Source organism: Erythrolamprus reginae, chromosome 10 (assembly GCF_031021105.1).
Source record: "Erythrolamprus reginae isolate rEryReg1 chromosome 10, rEryReg1.hap1, whole genome shotgun sequence".
In the NCBI taxonomy this organism is placed as follows: Eukaryota; Metazoa; Chordata; class Lepidosauria; order Squamata; family Dipsadidae; genus Erythrolamprus; species Erythrolamprus reginae.
In genome coordinates this window covers 34,333,645-34,350,978 of record NC_091959.1, presented here as the reverse complement: position 1 = coordinate 34,350,978, position 17,334 = coordinate 34,333,645, and the positions used below count along the sequence as shown (strand labels likewise).

At 47.0% G+C, this 17,334-nt stretch overlaps 1 protein-coding gene across 1 annotated transcript in view; it reads right to left on the bottom strand.

The window, feature by feature from the left end:
- Positions 1-17,066, bottom strand: part of CABP1 (calcium binding protein 1) — a 35,540-nt gene extending 18,474 nt beyond the window's left edge. Inside the window, exons 1-2 of the mRNA XM_070763607.1 lie at positions 16,989-17,066; positions 559-744 (exon numbers count right to left, since the gene is read on the bottom strand). Coding sequence (XP_070619708.1) covers positions 559-744; positions 16,989-17,033 — 231 coding nt within the window. The 5' untranslated portion in view covers positions 17,034-17,066. The remainder of the gene's footprint in view (positions 1-558; positions 745-16,988) is intronic.
- Positions 17,067-17,334: the final 268 nt, after the last annotated feature.

Genomic DNA, 17,334 nt, shown 5'->3' with positions numbered 1-17,334 from the left:
TTTTTTCCATTGCTCTACTTGCTCTGACTGTTTCTTTCCAGCCCTAACAAGGTGCTAACAATGTCCCCAGCTCTTACTAGCTTGCAAGCTCTTTCATTGTTACTCTCTGCAGAGAATGTTTTTTTAAAGCCCTAACAAGGGGCTAAAATAATGTGCTGGTTAAGGACACTTGGCAGATGAATACCTGATAAGCAGACTCTTTTCCCTATTTTTCTCCCCCAAAAGTAAGGTGTGTCTTATATATAATGTCAGCCAGTTCTCCCCTCTGCTGCTCCACCAGGAGGCCCCACGCAGCGCCTCTCAAAGGTGTCTTCCACCTGAGCTCAGCATAGCATCGCTTTCCATGCGTTAGTTCAGCTCTCCGTGTGTTGCGTCCCTGCAATTAAGGGGTGTTTGGGGGACGGGGATCTCCCCAAGCACGGCAGGGGCCAAGCGGGGCAGGAGAAGGAGGAGAGGACTTTGGGGTCTCGGAGCAGCCCCTTCCAGTCCTGGGCACAGGCAGTTCCGGGGCCCCTGTGGTGGGCAGCCTGTCCCAAGAGCGGGCTGTGACTTACATACCGGCTGCCTGTTCTCCGCGAATCCCTTCCTCAGGAAGATGCAGGCTGGGCCCAGCAAGTTGTGCATCACCGCGCAGTTCTGGGCCAGCACCATGAGGGATCCCTGGCCCTGGCTCTCAATGGCCGGCGGCCCCTCCTCACTCAGCTGGACCGCCTTATAGCAGGCCTTCTCCTCCTGGTGGATCTTCTTGGCCAGTTCAGCAGCAAGCAAACGACACAACAGAGGAAGTTACTACTCGGCGCCTCCAGGCTCCCCGATGGGCACCCCAAGAATCAACCCAGCCATCCCCTACAGTTTGGCCTCACCGTAAATAGACAAAACACACCGTTGCTGCTAAGAGGGGACCCACATTTCCATGTCTTTGTAAGCCACTTAGAGATTGCTGCAAAGCGCTACGAGGCGGGACCTCACTCTGACTCTAAGTGCTCTTGTGATTACCAATCGAGCAGTGGCCTCCAGTCCCTGGACATTGCTCCTGCGAGGACATCCAAAGCCCACGCTGTCTTTCCAACCGACAACGGACACGGCCTGAATTCCTCCGGTTCCTCCTAAGCCAGGAGGCCCAGAGACGCCAGGACAATCCAGCAACAGGGCCAGCGGCAACCGCTTGGTCCCAATAAATTGCTGTGGGACAGGACCAGTCGCGCGTTCCTACCGATACAGTTGACGCCACCGCGCTGGTAGTGAAAATTGAGCTGTGTGCACAGCTCCGTGTCTCCAGCTTGTGCGCGCACACACACATCTGAGTGTGATTTTGCTTCTGTACATGCGCAGGAAGTAAAATCTTGCGAGGGGATGCACATAGGCGTGAGATTTTGACAATTTGTTTGCTTTGCGCCGAAGCAAAATAATCGCCTAAATCTCTCTCATGCGCGTGTCCCTTGTGAGATTTTGCTTCCTGGACATGCGCAGAAGGAAAATCTTGCTCAGAGGTGTGCAGCGCACCAGGAGCGGCAACCCCTGCCTGAACAGGACCCACGGAACCAGCATTTCTCGACCCCAACAAGGGAGTCCTTGACATACAGCATTGAGCCCAACCTCTTTCTTGCTGAGTGAAACATTCGGTAAACAAATTTTGCTCCATTTTACAACCTGTCTTGCCACCGTGGTTAAGTGAACCACTGCAGCTTGTTAAATTAGTAACCCAGTGAATTTAGTTTTCCCATCGACTCTGCTTGTCCGAAGGTTGCAAAGCGGGAATCCCAAGACCGCAGGACACTCTGACCGTCACAAAATGTGAATCGGTTCCTGAGCGTCTGGATTTTGATCATGCCATCATGTCACTTTTTTCAGTGCCGTTGTAACTTTGAACGGTCACTAAGTGAACTGTTACAAGTTGAGGACTTGCTTTCCTGTATTGAGGTGGGAGATGAATAAGAAGGTTTGCACCTCCAGATGTCTGCCCCCCCAGCCCCCAGCGTGACACTTGGGGAGGGGTAGTGGATTTCGGGAACTAGGGGAAGAGACGCAGCCTAAAAACCATCAGAGGAGAGAGACAGAAGCCCCAGACGCTTAAAGGTCCAGAAGAACAAACTTAGCGATCTTGTACCTGCAAGCATCTTTTAATATAGTCCTTCTCCAATATTACTACTACTACTTCTACTACTACTACTACTACTACTACTACTACTACTACTACTATTATTATTATTATTATTATTTCAATACAACACAGCAAATGAGATCACTATGCTGGATTTCGTCAGGTGCTTCCCAAGCACCTAGGACTGCGTGATGTAGCGGCGAATTATGTTTGCCAATCCCAGTAAAGCGGCCTTTTGCAATTGACAGGTGGAGATTTTGTCAATTCTGATGGTTTTTAAATGTCCACTGAGATCCTTTGGCACTGCGCCCAGCGTGCCAAGTACCACTGGGACCACTTTCACTGGCTTATGCCAGAATCGTTGCAGCTCGATTTTTAGATCTTCGTATTTCACTAATTTCTCTAGCTGCTTCTCCTCAATTCTGCTGTCTCCCGGGATTGCAATGTCGACGATCCATTATTATTATTATTATTATTATTAATAATAATAATAATTAGATTTGTAGGCCGCCCTTCTACAAAAACTCGTGGCGGCTGACAGAATAAATATAGAAACAAAACGTACAAAACAAATCTAATACATTAAAAAACTACAGCTAAAACCCCTATACTGTATATTACTCAATCAGACAATCCAATTACACCATGCATCACATTTATGGGTTGGGGGGGCAAGATCTAATTGTCCCAGGCCTGGCGACATAGATGAGTCTTAAGACTCTTGTGGAAGGCGAGGAGGGTGGGGGCTAGTGCGAATCTCTGGGGGGAGCTGATTCCAGAGGGCCGGGGCTCCCACAGAGAAGGCTCTTCCCCTAGGCCCCATCAAACGACATTGTCTGGTTGATGGGATCTGGAGAAGTCTGTGGGACCTCACTGGCTGCTGGGATTTATGGAATGGAGTGGAGTGCCTCCCACCCCCGGGGGGGGGGGACGCGGAGCAATGCCAGGGGAAGCACATGTGACCCTAGGACTAGGAGTATGGCGAACCTGCTGCTGGGCAAGGAGGAGCCTCCTCTGCAGCTGGGCGAAAGCTTCGAACGGGACCCCGAAGCCCCCTTCCACAGCATTCGCTGGGAGTGCCCGGCAGAGGCGGTGCTTATGGGCCAGGCCCATGACCCAAAAACATCGGCTTGATGAAGCTGGCTTGGCACCATGTCCAAAGAGGGCCCTAACCACAGTAGCCTATGCTTGCCTAACCAAAAACAGGCTCCACTGAGTTCAGGGTGACTTACTCCCAGGTAAGTGGGTAGAGCAGCCTTTCCCAGCCAATAGTTTACTTGCAGCTTATAATAAGTAAAATAATAAATATACTGTTCAAAATAATAAAGGGAACTCTCAAAGAACACATCCTAGATCTGAATGAATGAAATATTCTCATGGAATTCTTTGTTCTGTACAAAGATGAATGTGCTGACAAGATGTGGAATTGATCATCAATCAGTGTTGCTTCCTACGTGGACAGTTTGATTTCACAGAAGTTTGATTTACTTGGAGTTATATTGTGTTCTTTGAGTGGTCCCTTTATTTTATTTTTTGAGCAGTATATTAACACTAGAATTCCATTGGGGAATGAGCATGGCTGGTTAAGGAATTCTGGGAGTTGAATTCCACAAGTCTTAAAGTTACCAAAGTTGGAGACCCCTCCTCTAGAGCAGTGTTTCCCAACCTTGGCAACTTGAAGATATCTGGACTTCAACTCCCAGAATTCCTGCTGGCTGGGGAATTCTGGGAGTTGAAGTCCAAATATCTTCAAGTTGACAAGGTTGGGAAACACTGCTCTAGAGCAGTTTTTTTTTTTCAACTGTGGCAGCTTTAAAGATCATAGCCGGCTAGGGAATTCTGGGAGTGGGCGTTCACACATCTTAAAGAGGTCACAGTTGAGAATTGCTGCTGTAAGAGTTTCCCCCTGCCTCTTCCCTGCCAATGGGGAGAGTCTGCTTCCCCTTTCTCATCAGAAAAGCCTTCTGGGGAAGGCTCTCAGGCTTCTGGTCAGGACGGAGGTCACTGCTGGCCTTGTTTTTGCAGACCATGCCAAAGATGCCCTGCGGAGACAGACTTCTGCACCAAGGCAGGAAATACAAACCTTTTGTGGGTCTCCTCCCTCCCTCCAGCCTGCCCAGGCTTCCCTAAAAGGGCCCTCCCTGAGTCTCTTCTCCAACCCACTTACCAAGCCCCTTTCGTTAGGGCTGCACTCCATGCATGCACAGGGAACCCTTGCATTGACTGACCAGCCATTCAGAATCCCTCCAATTTCTGCTGCAGGGGTTTTTAGTTCAAGGCGGATGGCATGGGCAAAGGCAAAATGGGAAACTTTAATAATAATAATGATGGTGGTGGTGGTGGTGATGATGATGAAGATAACAGCACAATAACAACAACAACAACAACAACAGCATAATAATAATAATAATAATAATAATAATAATAATAATAATAATACAGAGTTGGAAGGGACCTTGGAGGTCCTCTAGTCCAGACCCCTGCTTAGGCAAGAAACCCTATTCTATTTCACTGAGTAATTGTTCTAATTTTCAGGAAATTTCTCCCTTAGTTCTAAGTTGCTTCACTCCTTGTTTAGTGTCCACCCATTGCTTCTTGTTCTACCCTCAGGTGCTTTGGAGAATAGATTGACCCCTTCTTCTTTGTGGCAACCCCTGAGATATTGGAAGGCTGCTATCGTGTATCCCCTGGTCCTTCTTGTTATTCAACTAGCCAAGCCCATTTCCTGCAACCGTTCTTCATATGTTTTAGCCTCCAGTCCTCTCATCCTCTTTGTCGCTCTTCTCTGCACTGGAGTCTCAACATCCTTTTTGCATCGTGACAACCAAAACTGAATGCAGCATTCCAAGCATGGAACCTGAGGTTTCAGAGGCCCCCTGTGCGAACATGGGAGCCTTGCATTCTATGTTTAGGGCCGACCACACATGAGCTTCTCTGTCAATCGTGGGCACCACACAGAGAGAAACAGAGGAAAATTCAGCCGCAGCCAGCTATAACCTGGTGTGGCTCCACAGGAGCCGGCTGCATCCTGGGTTTTAACCCACTGACTCCCTCGCTTGTGGGAGGGGGTATGAGACCCATTCCCCCTGCCTCCCCACCAGCCATCTGGGGCCGAGCTTCTCCCACAGGCCGCCTGGGCTCCAAGCTGAAATCCGGTCTGAGTGCTTCCAGACCCAACAGCAAAAATCCATGTCTCACACCTTATATAGTCATGAGCCCCCACCAGCAGTGCCATTCCAAGCTCGGGCAGAAATGTTCCTTCCTGACATTCCCATGCAGCTATAAAAAGCAGCAAGGAGTTCTGCATTCAATGCAATAAACATTCACGATCCTATTGGTGACGCCATGAGAAGCTGAGAGCGTATTCTTTGTTTTCCCCCTGTCCTCCTCCTTCCTCCTCCTCCTCCTCCTCCTCTATTCCTGGGGCACCATTTGAGAAGCTGCTGTCTTAAGAAGCTGCCACCCCATCAGCCTGCACAGCGCAATGCTTCCTGGCAGGGCTGAGAATGTGGATGGGGGGGGCACCTGCTCCGCCACGTGGAATGGAAGCGAAGGTTTATGGCAGGACACAGCCGCTCAGCCTGATGGGGCGGCTGTTTGCCCATCCAGGACCTGCTTTGGTCAGCTGTCGCTGGCACTGGGGGGCAGGAGCAGCTTCCACATCTAAGATGACACCCCCCCTACCTGGACCAGGAGTCACTGCTCACAGTCACTCATGCCCTCATCACCTCGAGGTTCAACTACTGTAACACTCTCTACATGGGGCTACCTTTGAAGAGTGTTCGGAAACTCCACATCGTGCAGAATGCGGTTGCAAGAGCAATCATGGGCTTTCCCAGATATGCCCATGTCACATCAACACTCTGCAGTCTGCATTGGTTGCCGATCAGTTTCCGGTCACAATTCAAAGTGTTGGTTATGACCTATAAAGCCCTACATGGCATTGGACCAGAATGCCTTTGGGACCGCCTTCTGCCGCACGAATCCCAGTGACCGATTAGGTCCCACAGAGTTGTCCGTCTCCTGGTCCCGTTGAGAAAACAATGCCGCCTGGCGGGACCCAGGGAAGAGCCTTCTCTGTGGTGGCCCCGACTCTCTGGAATCAACTCCCCCCGGAGATCAGAACTGCCCCCACCCTCCTTGCCTTTCGCAAACTCCTAAAAACCCAGCTCTGCCGCCAGGCATGGGGAAATTGATTCCCCTCGGCCGTCCCGTTTTATGTATGGTTTGTTTGGGTTGTATGATTGTTTTTAAATTAAGGGTTTCAACTGTTCTGTTTTTAATCATTGGATTTGTACATAGTGTATTGTTGTTGTGAGCCGCTCCAAGTCTTCGGAGAGGGGTGGCATACAAATCTAATAAATAATAATAATAATTAATAATAATAAAGTCGGCACTGTTTATCAGTAATGGGTCATCCTCCCCAAAACCATCTTGACTGCAGAAAATACGACTTCAGCAACAGTGATCAATGCCTAGAACTCAGCACCTGACTCTGTTGTTTCTTCCCCCAACCCCAAAATCGTCAACCTTAAATTATCTACTGTTGACATCTCTCCTTTTCTAAGAGGTCTGTAAGGGGCGTGCATAAGTTCACTATTGTGCCTACCATCCCTTTCCTTCTGTCCTATTATCATAGAAACATAGAAGATTGACAGCAGAAAAAGAGCTCCTGGTCCATCTCGTCTGCCCTTATACCATTTCCTGTATTTTATCTTAGGATTTATCTATGTTTATCCCAGGCATGTTTAAATTCAGTTACTGTGGACTTACCAACCACGTCTGCTGGAAGTTTGTTCCAAGTATCTACTCCTCTCTCAGTCAAATAATATTTTGTCACGTTGCTTCTGATCTTTCCTCAACTGACCTCAGATTGTGCCCCCTTGTTCTTGTGTTCACTTTCCTATTAAAAACACTTCCCTCCAGAACCTTATTTAACCTTTTAATGTATTTAAATGTTTCAATCATGTCCCCCCTTTCCCTTCTGTCCTCCAGGCTATACAGATTGAGTTCATGAAATCTCTCCTGATAAGTTTGATGCTTAAGACCTTCCACCATTTTTGTAGCCCGTCTTTGGACCCGTTCAATTTTATCCATATATTTTTATAGGTGAAGTCTCCAGAACTGGACACAGTATTCCAAATGTGGTCTCAACAGTGCTCTATACAGCGGGATCATAATCTCCCTCTTCCTGCTTGTTATACCTCTCCCTATGCAGCCAAGCATTCTACTCGCTTTCCCTACCGCCTGACTGCACTGTTCACCCATTTTGAGACTGTCAGAAATCAATACCCCTAATTATCCTTTTCATCAATTCTTTGTACTTTGTTACGTTAATACAAACTATAATTCTATTCTTGTTTGACAAATATATAATAAATAATAAATAAAATAAATAAACAATTGGGCAGCCCGAGGTGAGCATCTGGAGGGAATTTTCTGGCATGAGCAGAGGGCTACACCTGGCTGGACCCAACACCTCTTGGAAGAGGAAAGCCTGGGCCCTGGAGGTCTCAGCACTATGGAGGGGCTACTTGGGTCTGAAGGCAGAGGGGTCATGGGGTACTTGGGCATGGGAAGGGGCAGCCAGCGACATAGGGATTCTGGGAATTGAAGCCCACAAGTCAAATTTGGAGAATTTAGAGAATAAGGTTCAGGAGGGAAGTGTTTTTAATAGGAAAGTGAACACAAGAACAAGGGGGCACAATCTGAGGTTCGTTGGGAGAAAGATCAGAAGCAACGGGAGAAAATATTATTTGACTGAAAAGAGTAGTAGATGCTTGGAACAAACTTCCAGCAAATGTGGTTGGTCAATCCACAGGAACTGAATTTAAACATGCCTGGGATAAACACAGATCCATCCTAAGATAAAATACAGGAAATTGTATAAGGGACCTTTGGTCCATTGAATTCACTGCGAACTCACAGATGGAGCTGTCTGCATTTTTATTACAACTCTCATAGCATTAGAGAGCCACTGTAGTGTGGAGGTTGAGGCAGCAGTCTGGAAACGGGGGCGAGACGGTGAGTTCTAGTCCCACCTTGGCCACAAAGTCATTGGGTGGCCTTGGGCCGGTCACTCTCTTTCAACCCTAGAAAGCAGGCAATGGAAGAACCACTTCTGAACACTCCAGCAAGAAAAATGTAGGAACTAACGCCGTATTCGGGAAGTTCTCAACTTTTGACACAATTGAGCCCAATATTTCTGTTGTTAAATGAGAGGTTTGTGAAGTAGGTTTGGCCCTGCTTTACGACCTTTCTCGCCACAGTTGTTAAGTGAATTGCTGCAGTGGATAAATTAGTGACACCGTTGTTAAGTGAAGGCCGCAGAAGGGGGTCGTATGCGCCTTCGGAACATGGCAACAATCATAAGTGTGAAGCACTTGCCAAGCACTTGAATGTTGATCACATGGCCATGGAGATGCTTGCAAGAGTCATAACATGGGGAAAACGGTCATAAGTTTATTTATTTATTAATTGGACTTGTATGCCGCCCCTCTCCAAGGACTCGGGGCAGCTCACAACATATCAAAGAACAATATATAATAAAATATCTGAAATCCAATTAATATAAATAACTAATCTAAAAACATTCTAAAAAAGGCTAAAACATTAAAAATCATACCACATTCTTGTTGGTCAGAGGCTAGGGTCTAGTGACCCCAAGCCTGGCGGCATAAATAGGTTTTCAGATTCTTGCGGAAGGCGAGGAGGGTGGGGGTAGTACGAATCTCCGGGGGGAGCTGATTCCAGAGGGCCGGGGCCCCCACAGAGAAGGCCCCGGCAAGCAACAATGTCTAGTTGACAGGACCTGGAAAAGGCCAACTCTGGGGGACTTTATCGGTCGCTGGGATTTATTTATTTATTTTATTTATTATTAATTGGATTCGGGTGCTGCCCCTCTCCGAGGACTCAGGGCGACTCATAGCATGTACCAAAAAAAAAAAAAAATCCCACATCACAATACAATTTATCCAATTAATATACTAAAAAGCCTCGTTAAAATTATAATTTAAAACATTTGTTTACATTCATTCAATAAATCACACTAAGGACATTCATTGGTCAGGGGGGCAGGAGGTGGCCCTGCAGGTAATCTGGCCCCATGCCATGGAGGACTTCATAGGTCATAACCAAAACTTTGAATCACATCCAGAAACCAATCGGCAGCCAATGCAGTCCGCGGAGTGCTGGAGAAACATGGGCTGCGCTCGGCACAATTTGTAGTTTCCGCCCCATGTAGAGAGGCAGCTCCATGTAGAGAGCATTGCAGTAGTCGAACCTCGAGGGGATAAGGGCATCAGTGACTCTGATTAGATACTCCCTGTCCAGGTAGGGCCGCAACTGGTGCACCAGGTGAACCTGGGCAAACGTAAAAAGTTACTTTTTTCCGCGTTGTTGTAACTTTGGATGGTCAGTGAACTTTTGTAAGTCAAGGACTACATGAAGTTCAGGCAAATAGAGTCAAAACTGACCACACACACGCACGCACACACCTCAATCAGCACACCTCCTTCTTCCCTTCCTTCCTTCCCCATCCAACCCTCTGCTGGTCTTTGTAAAGCCAGAAGTCCCGCCAAGCAAGATTTCCAAAACTGCAGCATGGCAGGTGATGCCCAGGTGATGCTGTGCCTTTTGAAGACCTGTGTACCGTCCAACACAGGCTTACCTCTTGTTAACAGGGGCCTCAGTGAGACCTAGCTCCCTGACCAGGCTGTACGTTTGCGGAGACATCCCTGGGGGAGCCCTTAAAGCTTCTCGGGGAGTGGGGGTGTGATGCGGAGGAAGAGACCACTAAAGTCGATGTGAGATTTAGAATCCTAAATTATATTTATCCTCGTTTGGGACATAATCTCTCAAGCTAATTCTTTCTGAAACTTTTGTCTTGGGTGTCTCAGAAAGACGGCAGAGGAATCAAAATCCCAGAAACTGAGCTGAAACCCCAGCCAATAAACATAGAAACATAGAAGATTGACGGCAGAAAAAGACCCCTTGGTCCATCTAGTCTGCCCTTATATTATTTCCTGTATTTTATCTTAGGATGGATATATGTTTATCCGAGGCATGTTTAAATTCAGTTACTGTGGATTTACCAACTATGTATGCTGGACGTTTGTTCCAAGCATCTGCGACTCTTTCAGTCAAATAATATTTCCTGACATTGCTTCTGATCTTTCCCCCAACTAGCCTCAGATTGTGCCCCCTTGTTCTTGGGTTCACTTTCCTATTAAAAACACTGCTCTCCTGAACCTTATTTAACCCTTTAACCTATTTCAACGTTTTGATTGTGTCCCCCCTTTCCCTTCTCTCCTCCAGACTATACAGATGGAGTTCATGAAGTCTTTCCTGATAGGTTTTATGCTTCAGACCTTCCACCATTTTTGTAGCCCGTCTTTGGACCTTCAATTTGATCCATATCTTTTTATAGGTGAGGTCTCCAGAACTGGACACAGTAAACCTAATAAACCAGTAAACCAATAAACCTAGTCAGGATGCTGAATCAGCAGATTGAAGGTGATAATGGACTGGAATACGTCCATAACGGATTCTTCAGCCTCCTTTGAAGTGGACCTGTCCTGGCACTGGAGCCAACTCTTCCCGTCGTCTCTCTTGAAGGACCAGCAGCTGTTAATCTGGCCAGCTGGCAATGGTCCAGAGGATCAGATAGAAGGATCTCAGTGGCCTCCACCCCCACTATCACCCCTCCCTTCTGTCCTTGCTGGGACCATTTAAGCCCTTCTCCCAGGGGCAGGTGGCTTCTGCTGCTGCTACCAGAGCGCTGCGCGCATAGCTTTGGTTGTGTGGCATGCATGCGTGTGCTATGCACGGGGTCCCCAGCATGTTTTTGCTTCTGCACATGCAAACGTGCTGAAATCCTGCGAGGGGAAACATGAGATTTCAGTGATTTTTTTTTTTTTTTTGCTCCTGTGCAAGCGTGGAAGTAAAAAAAATCACCAAAATCTCGCACCCGGGCGCATCCCCTCGCAAGATTTTAATCCTGCACATGCACAGGAAGCAAAAAATACCCCAAAAAGGTGGTTGCACCCATAGGACTGCCACTGGAGCAGTCGCACACAAATTGCACTGGTAGCAACCCACTACTTCCTTCTCCTAAAGACCCATTGGACCTTTGGTAGGAAGGCTCCCTCTTTCTCTCTTCTAGGAAGCCCTGCTGGGGTGTCTCCCTTCCCACACCCACACCCCCAGAGCCACAATGGAGACCCCAACACAATATCAAAGTCATCATCATCATCATCATAGAGAAATAAATGTAAATAAACAGATGAAACAATTGATCACATAGCTGCTGCAAAAGGATCGCACAGACTGACGACAAACATAGACACGATGCTGTGGCACAGATGATCCACTGGAACTTGTGCCAGAACTACCATCTACCAGTGGCAAAGAACTGGTGGGATCATAAGCCCGAAAAAGTGGTCGAAAACAAGCAGGCAAAACTACTGTGGGACTTCCGACTTCCGACTGACCGAATTTTGAAACATAACACACCAGACATCCTGATTGTGGAGAAAAAGAAAGCATGGATCATTGACATCGCAATCCCAGGAGACAGCAGAATTGAGGAGAAGCAGCTAGAGAAATTAGTGAAATACGAAGATCTAAAAATCGAGTTGCAACGACTCTGGCATAAGCCAGTGAAAGTGGTCCCAGTGGTACTTGGCATGCTGGGCGCAGTGCCAAAGGATCTCAGCGGACATTTGAAAACCATTAGAATTGATAAAATCTCCATCTGTCAATTGCAAAAGGCCGCTTTACTGGGAGTCTCCGGAGAGGGGTAGCATACAAATCTAATAAGTAAGTAAGTAAGTAAGTAAGTAAGTAAGTAAGTAAGTAAGTAAATAAATAAATCGGCACATATAATTTGTCGCTACATCACGCAGTCCTAGGTGCTTGGTGATGAAATACGAAGTCCAGCATAGTGATCTCGTTTGCTGTGTTATATTGTTGAAATGATAATAATAAGAACAACAACAGCAGCAGCAACAACAACAGCAGAGTTGGAAGGGACCTTGGAGATCTTCTAGACCAACCCCCTGCTTAGGCCGGAAACCCTACACTCCTTCAGACAGATGGTAATCCAACATCTGCTTAAAAACATCTCACACACAGACACAAATGCACACCCACATGGGCACAAATATTTAGAGCAATAGGACTCTTGAGGGCTTGCCTTGCCCACAGAATAACCGCTTGTTCCAGATTCTCAGCTCCTGCTGACCAGGAGAACCTCCAACAACCCAGGAAGAGGGGCCGAAGTGGAGCTCCAGTCAGTATAGGTCCAGAGTGGGAAATGTCCCATAAGGGAAGAATGTTGAGGTGCCCAAGAAACATTGTTCAGTGCCTTGCTATGCACACACACACACATGCACACTTCATTAGCACCATGTACATTTGTATCTGGACTTCCATCATCACCTTCACTTTCCTCTAGAACTCTTGCTTGCAAATACACACCTGTGAAGCCTACCCCTGTTCAAGCCCCAGTTCCTTCAAGGATCAGCCTTCCTAGGCCCCAGGAGGGACCTTTTTCTTCCTAGAGCAATAGCATTTAGACTTATATACCGCTTCCCAGTGCTCTTCCAGCCCTCTCTTGCCCCCAACAATCTGGGTCCTCATTTGACCCCCCTCAGAAGGATGGAAGGCTGAGTCGACCTTGAGCCTGGTGAGATTCGAACTGCCAAACGGCTGGCAGCTGGTGAGCAGCAGAAGCAGTTTGCAGCATTGCACGTCTCTAACCCCTGCGCGACCAAGGCTCTCGTGAGCTATCTTTGAGAGCCACCAGCTGGGCAAGAAGAAGAATGAGTCCTCGGAGAGGGGCAGCGTAGAAATGAAAGAAAGAAAGAAAGAAAGAAAGAAAGAAAGAAAGAAAGAAAGAAAGAATCTCCCCTGCAGGGGACAACCTGGGTCCCACTGAAGGATATCAGAACACATTCTAAGAAAGCTCCGGTGACTCACAATCCATCAATTGTCCTTAGCTTGGTTTGGACTGGATAGTTTACCTTTCCTTTCCTTGGTGCTCATTGCATAGATCAGTGCTTCCCAAATAGTGGGGTGGGCCCCCTCCCCCGGGGGGTTGCAGAGCAATACGGGGAGGGCGTGGGACCCTGGGGAAGGTGCATTTTTTGCAGGGCCTAGGGCTGGGATGGCAAACCTATGGCATGGTTGCCACAGCAGGTGGTACACGGAGTCATATCTGCTGGCACACAAACCGTTGCCCTAGCTCAGTTCCAACATACATGTGTGTGCCTGCCAGCTGATTTTGGGCTGGCACAGAAGCTCCGGGAAGGTATTTTTGGTTTCCAGAGAGTCTCAGGGGGATGGGGGAGGGCGTTTTGATCCTTCCCCAGCTCCAGGGAACATGAGCCTCCTGGGCCCACCAGAAGTTTGGAAACAGGCCATTTCAGCCTCCAGAGGGCTTCCGGGGACGGGAGAAGCTGTTTTCACCCTCCCCAGGCATTGAATTATGGGTGTGGGCACTCACGCCTGCACAATGGCATGCATGCACGCTCTTTCAGCACCCGAGGAAAAAAAAGGTTCGCCATCACTGACATAGGGGTTTTTTTGCACCAAACAATAGCCCACAACACAGGGCAGGAGATATGAAGTGCAGATAACAAACCCTTAAGAGACCCCATGGAAGAATATTTAACAGGGATTAAAAGAAAGGAGGAGAGAGACAGAGATAAAGAGAGAAATGTAAGTCTCCCGAAAGCTAAGAGGAGGAAATGGGCCGAAGCGTGTGTAGCGCTTGGCTTCACTGTGACTACGGTGGGAGATGAGGAAAGACCGGTAGGTTGGCAGCAGACAGCATGAAGTCAAATGAATTAAGGTGTCACTTAAACACATTACACCCCAATCGCTAGAGGCTTTTCAGTGAAAATGTGCTGAATATTGCAAACAATTGTCCAAGTGGAGAGTTGGAGGGGGGCGCAAAAGTGTTTACTTCTTCCTGATGGGGCATAGCAGAAAATAATTGAGATGTTCAGCAATGCAAGACAGGAAAGCAGTTTGGGAAGCTGTTTGTCTGCATAACGGCCTAGATGTTTTGGTTTTAAATAAATGCTAAGTGCCCAAGCAAAAGGTCTAATCCACAGGGACCAGGGGCCCCTAAACCTGTGGCCCAAAAGCTAAGATGCCGGTTCAGGAAGGAGCAATGGAAGCCGAGTGGGCAGAAGTTCAGTGCTCTTGTTTTGACCGACATCTTGGCTTTTTTGCCACTCCCAGGAGCCCTGACGTGGGCTGCCCACTTGCTGAGCCACAGACTATTTCAGAAACTGGTGCCACCATTTAAAGCTTTCGGGAAAACAAGGACCTTTGGTGAAAATACTGTAGCGATCCTCTATGTTGCTGAGTTTCTCGGTTAAGCTTCTTGAATTTGGCTGGGAATTTTGTTACCGCCATCCCGAAGGATGCAGAGCTAGCAAAAACTTATAAAGCTGCAACATCAAAACCCACAATTTAAAAACAGTTTGGAAAGCACTCCTTCCCTTCATACCCAAATAAAATGAAAACATAGAAACACTGCACCATAAATCGATAGATCATAAAACCCCTAAAAACGAATTTGTACCTTCCTCAGAAATCTCCAAAATGAATACAATATAGTATACAGAACTAAAGAAAATAAACACACAATTTCATATACTAGATGTACTTAATATTAGGTTGCTTGATAGTGAAAGTCAACAACATGGTTGACAAATTATGCCTTTTATACAACAAATAAATATATGTATGTAGTGAAGGAAAATATAAGCAAATAACTATGTGCGTATATCAAACACCACTGAAATTGAACGCTCTATTTGTTCTTTAGGTCTATAAACTGATTTGTCTGTCTACTTCTTTTCTTTTCTGTTTGGATTGGGTTTATTAATACTGTATGTAGAAACTTAATAAAGATTATTTTAAAAAATAAATAAAAACAGTTTGGAGCATAAATCTATCAAGGAAGCTCCACTGAACACCAAGCAAAGAAAATTGATCTCCTGTGAGGGTCGGGTGTGGGTGTAATTCTCTCTCAGCAAACGTCTTGAGTAGGGAGATATTTACACACACACAAACTCTCTCACTTCGAACTCGCCAGAAAAAGGGGGTGGAGGGAAGGGAGAAGTTTTAATAAATAAATAAATAAATAAATGAAGTTCTACTTTAGTCGAAGGAGTAAGAAAGGGAGGTAGTGGAGGCGGAAAAGTCACCTGAGATAGAAAGAGGGAATTTATATTAGAAAAATAGAAACACAGAAGATTGAAAGAGACCTCCTGGTCCATCTTGTCTGCCCTTATACTATTTCCTGTATTTTATCTTAGGATGGATCTATGTTTATTCCAGGCATGTTTACATTCAGTTACTGTGGATTGACCAACCACATCTGCTGGAAGTTTGTTCCAAGCATCTACTCCTCTTTCAGTCAAATAATATTTTCTCTTTATATTATTCTTTATATTATTTCATCTTTCGACTTTCGTCTCTCCACAAGAAAGTTGGATACAAATGAAATAACAGAAAGCAAACCCAGAAAGTGTAATAATAATTACAGTACTGTATATGTATAGCAAGATGCATTAAAAGTATATTGCTCAAAAAAAAAGGGGAACCCTCAAAGAACACATCCTAGATCTGAATGAATGAAATGTTCTCATTGAATCCTTCCTCCCATACAAAGTTGAATGTCCACAACAGCAGGTGACATTGATTTGTCAATGAGTGTTGCTTCCTAAGCAGACAGTTTGATTTCCCAGAAGTTTGATTGACTTGGAGTTATATTGTGTTGTTTAAGGGTTCCCTTTATATTTTTGAGCAGTGTATTTCCCTTTTTATTTTAGCCTTGGCTTCCTGGAAATCTCCGATCTCCAAGAGGAGTTGGGCAGCCTATAAATTTAATAAATTATTTTTCCCCCTATTCAACATAGCAACTGAATTATTCCCCCCCCAAAAAAAACCTTTTAATTGGAGGTAACTTGAATTTATTATTTATTATTTATTTAATTGGAGGTAACTTGAATTTCCTTTATTTATTTATTTTGAGCAGTGTAGTTCATTGTATTGGAATAATGACATATGTATAGCAAGATGCCTTGAAATTGTAGAGATTTTTTTCAAAAAAATGGAAATAAATAATAAAATAAAGTTTCCTCAAGTGCTTTTAAATGGAAACGCCTCTTTCTTCTCCCCCCCTTCTTACATCAGTTTTTCCCACCCATAAATTACTAGCAGTGGCTGATGAGAAAATAAAGGCAAATATTTGAGGGGGATGGAATAGCAGCGTAAGTGTGCCACGGCCGAATCCTTGGGGCTTATTCTCTTCCCTGCTTGGTACTAGGGAGATACTCACAGCCAGAAGTGGGCTGCTAAGTGGGTTCACCCCCGTGGATGGGAGTAGTAGCGGAGTCCGGCGCAATTCTGCTACTGCACCTGGGGCAGGTAGCGAAATCGCGCCGGACTCCGCTACTACTCCCATCCACGGGGTTGAGCCCACCTCTGCCCACAGCGTTGCAACAACTACGGCGAGAGCAATAGTGCTTAGACTTATACACCGCTTCGTAGCGCTTTGGCAGCCCTGCCTTAAAGGCTTTGCAAAATTGAGTGGCGTCTTTTAGAAGGGAGGGGGAAGATCCCCCCCCACAAAAAAACCCGAAGGGGGGGGGTCTTCACTTAGCAGCCGCTTTGCCACCAGATCCAGCTGACCAAATGGGAAGGGGCGTCCTGCAATATCGTCCTTGCACACACGTTACGCGGCCGCCGGGATGCGTGTTTGCGCGGCCGGAGCCCTCCCCACGTCCCGCACTGCCCAAGATCCGCGTCTTCGGCCCCCTCCCCACGTTTTCTTTCCCCCCCCCCCCCGCGCCGGGAGTCCACCTACCTTCCGTGAGAGGCTCCTCAGCGGCGACTTCACGCAGTTGCCCATCCCGGCTGAGGAAGGGCAGCCGGGAGGCAGCCGAGCCCATCGGAGCAAAGGGCGCCCCCCCCTCCCTGGGTAACCCCCCCTCCAAAGAGCCCTCCGGCTGAGCGCGGGTGGGGCCTCGGCCTCCTTCCCCCCGTCCCCTTCCCTGCCCGCTTTCTCTCTCCGTCCCTCCTGCCTTTCTCCTAACTTTCTCCGCCAAGAAGGGAAAGTGGGAAAGGGAAAGTGAGGGAGGGGGGAGGAGGAGGTGGATTATCTAATCTACCTCGGCTTAAAGCGCGATCCCTCCCCTCCCTTGCCCCCCCCC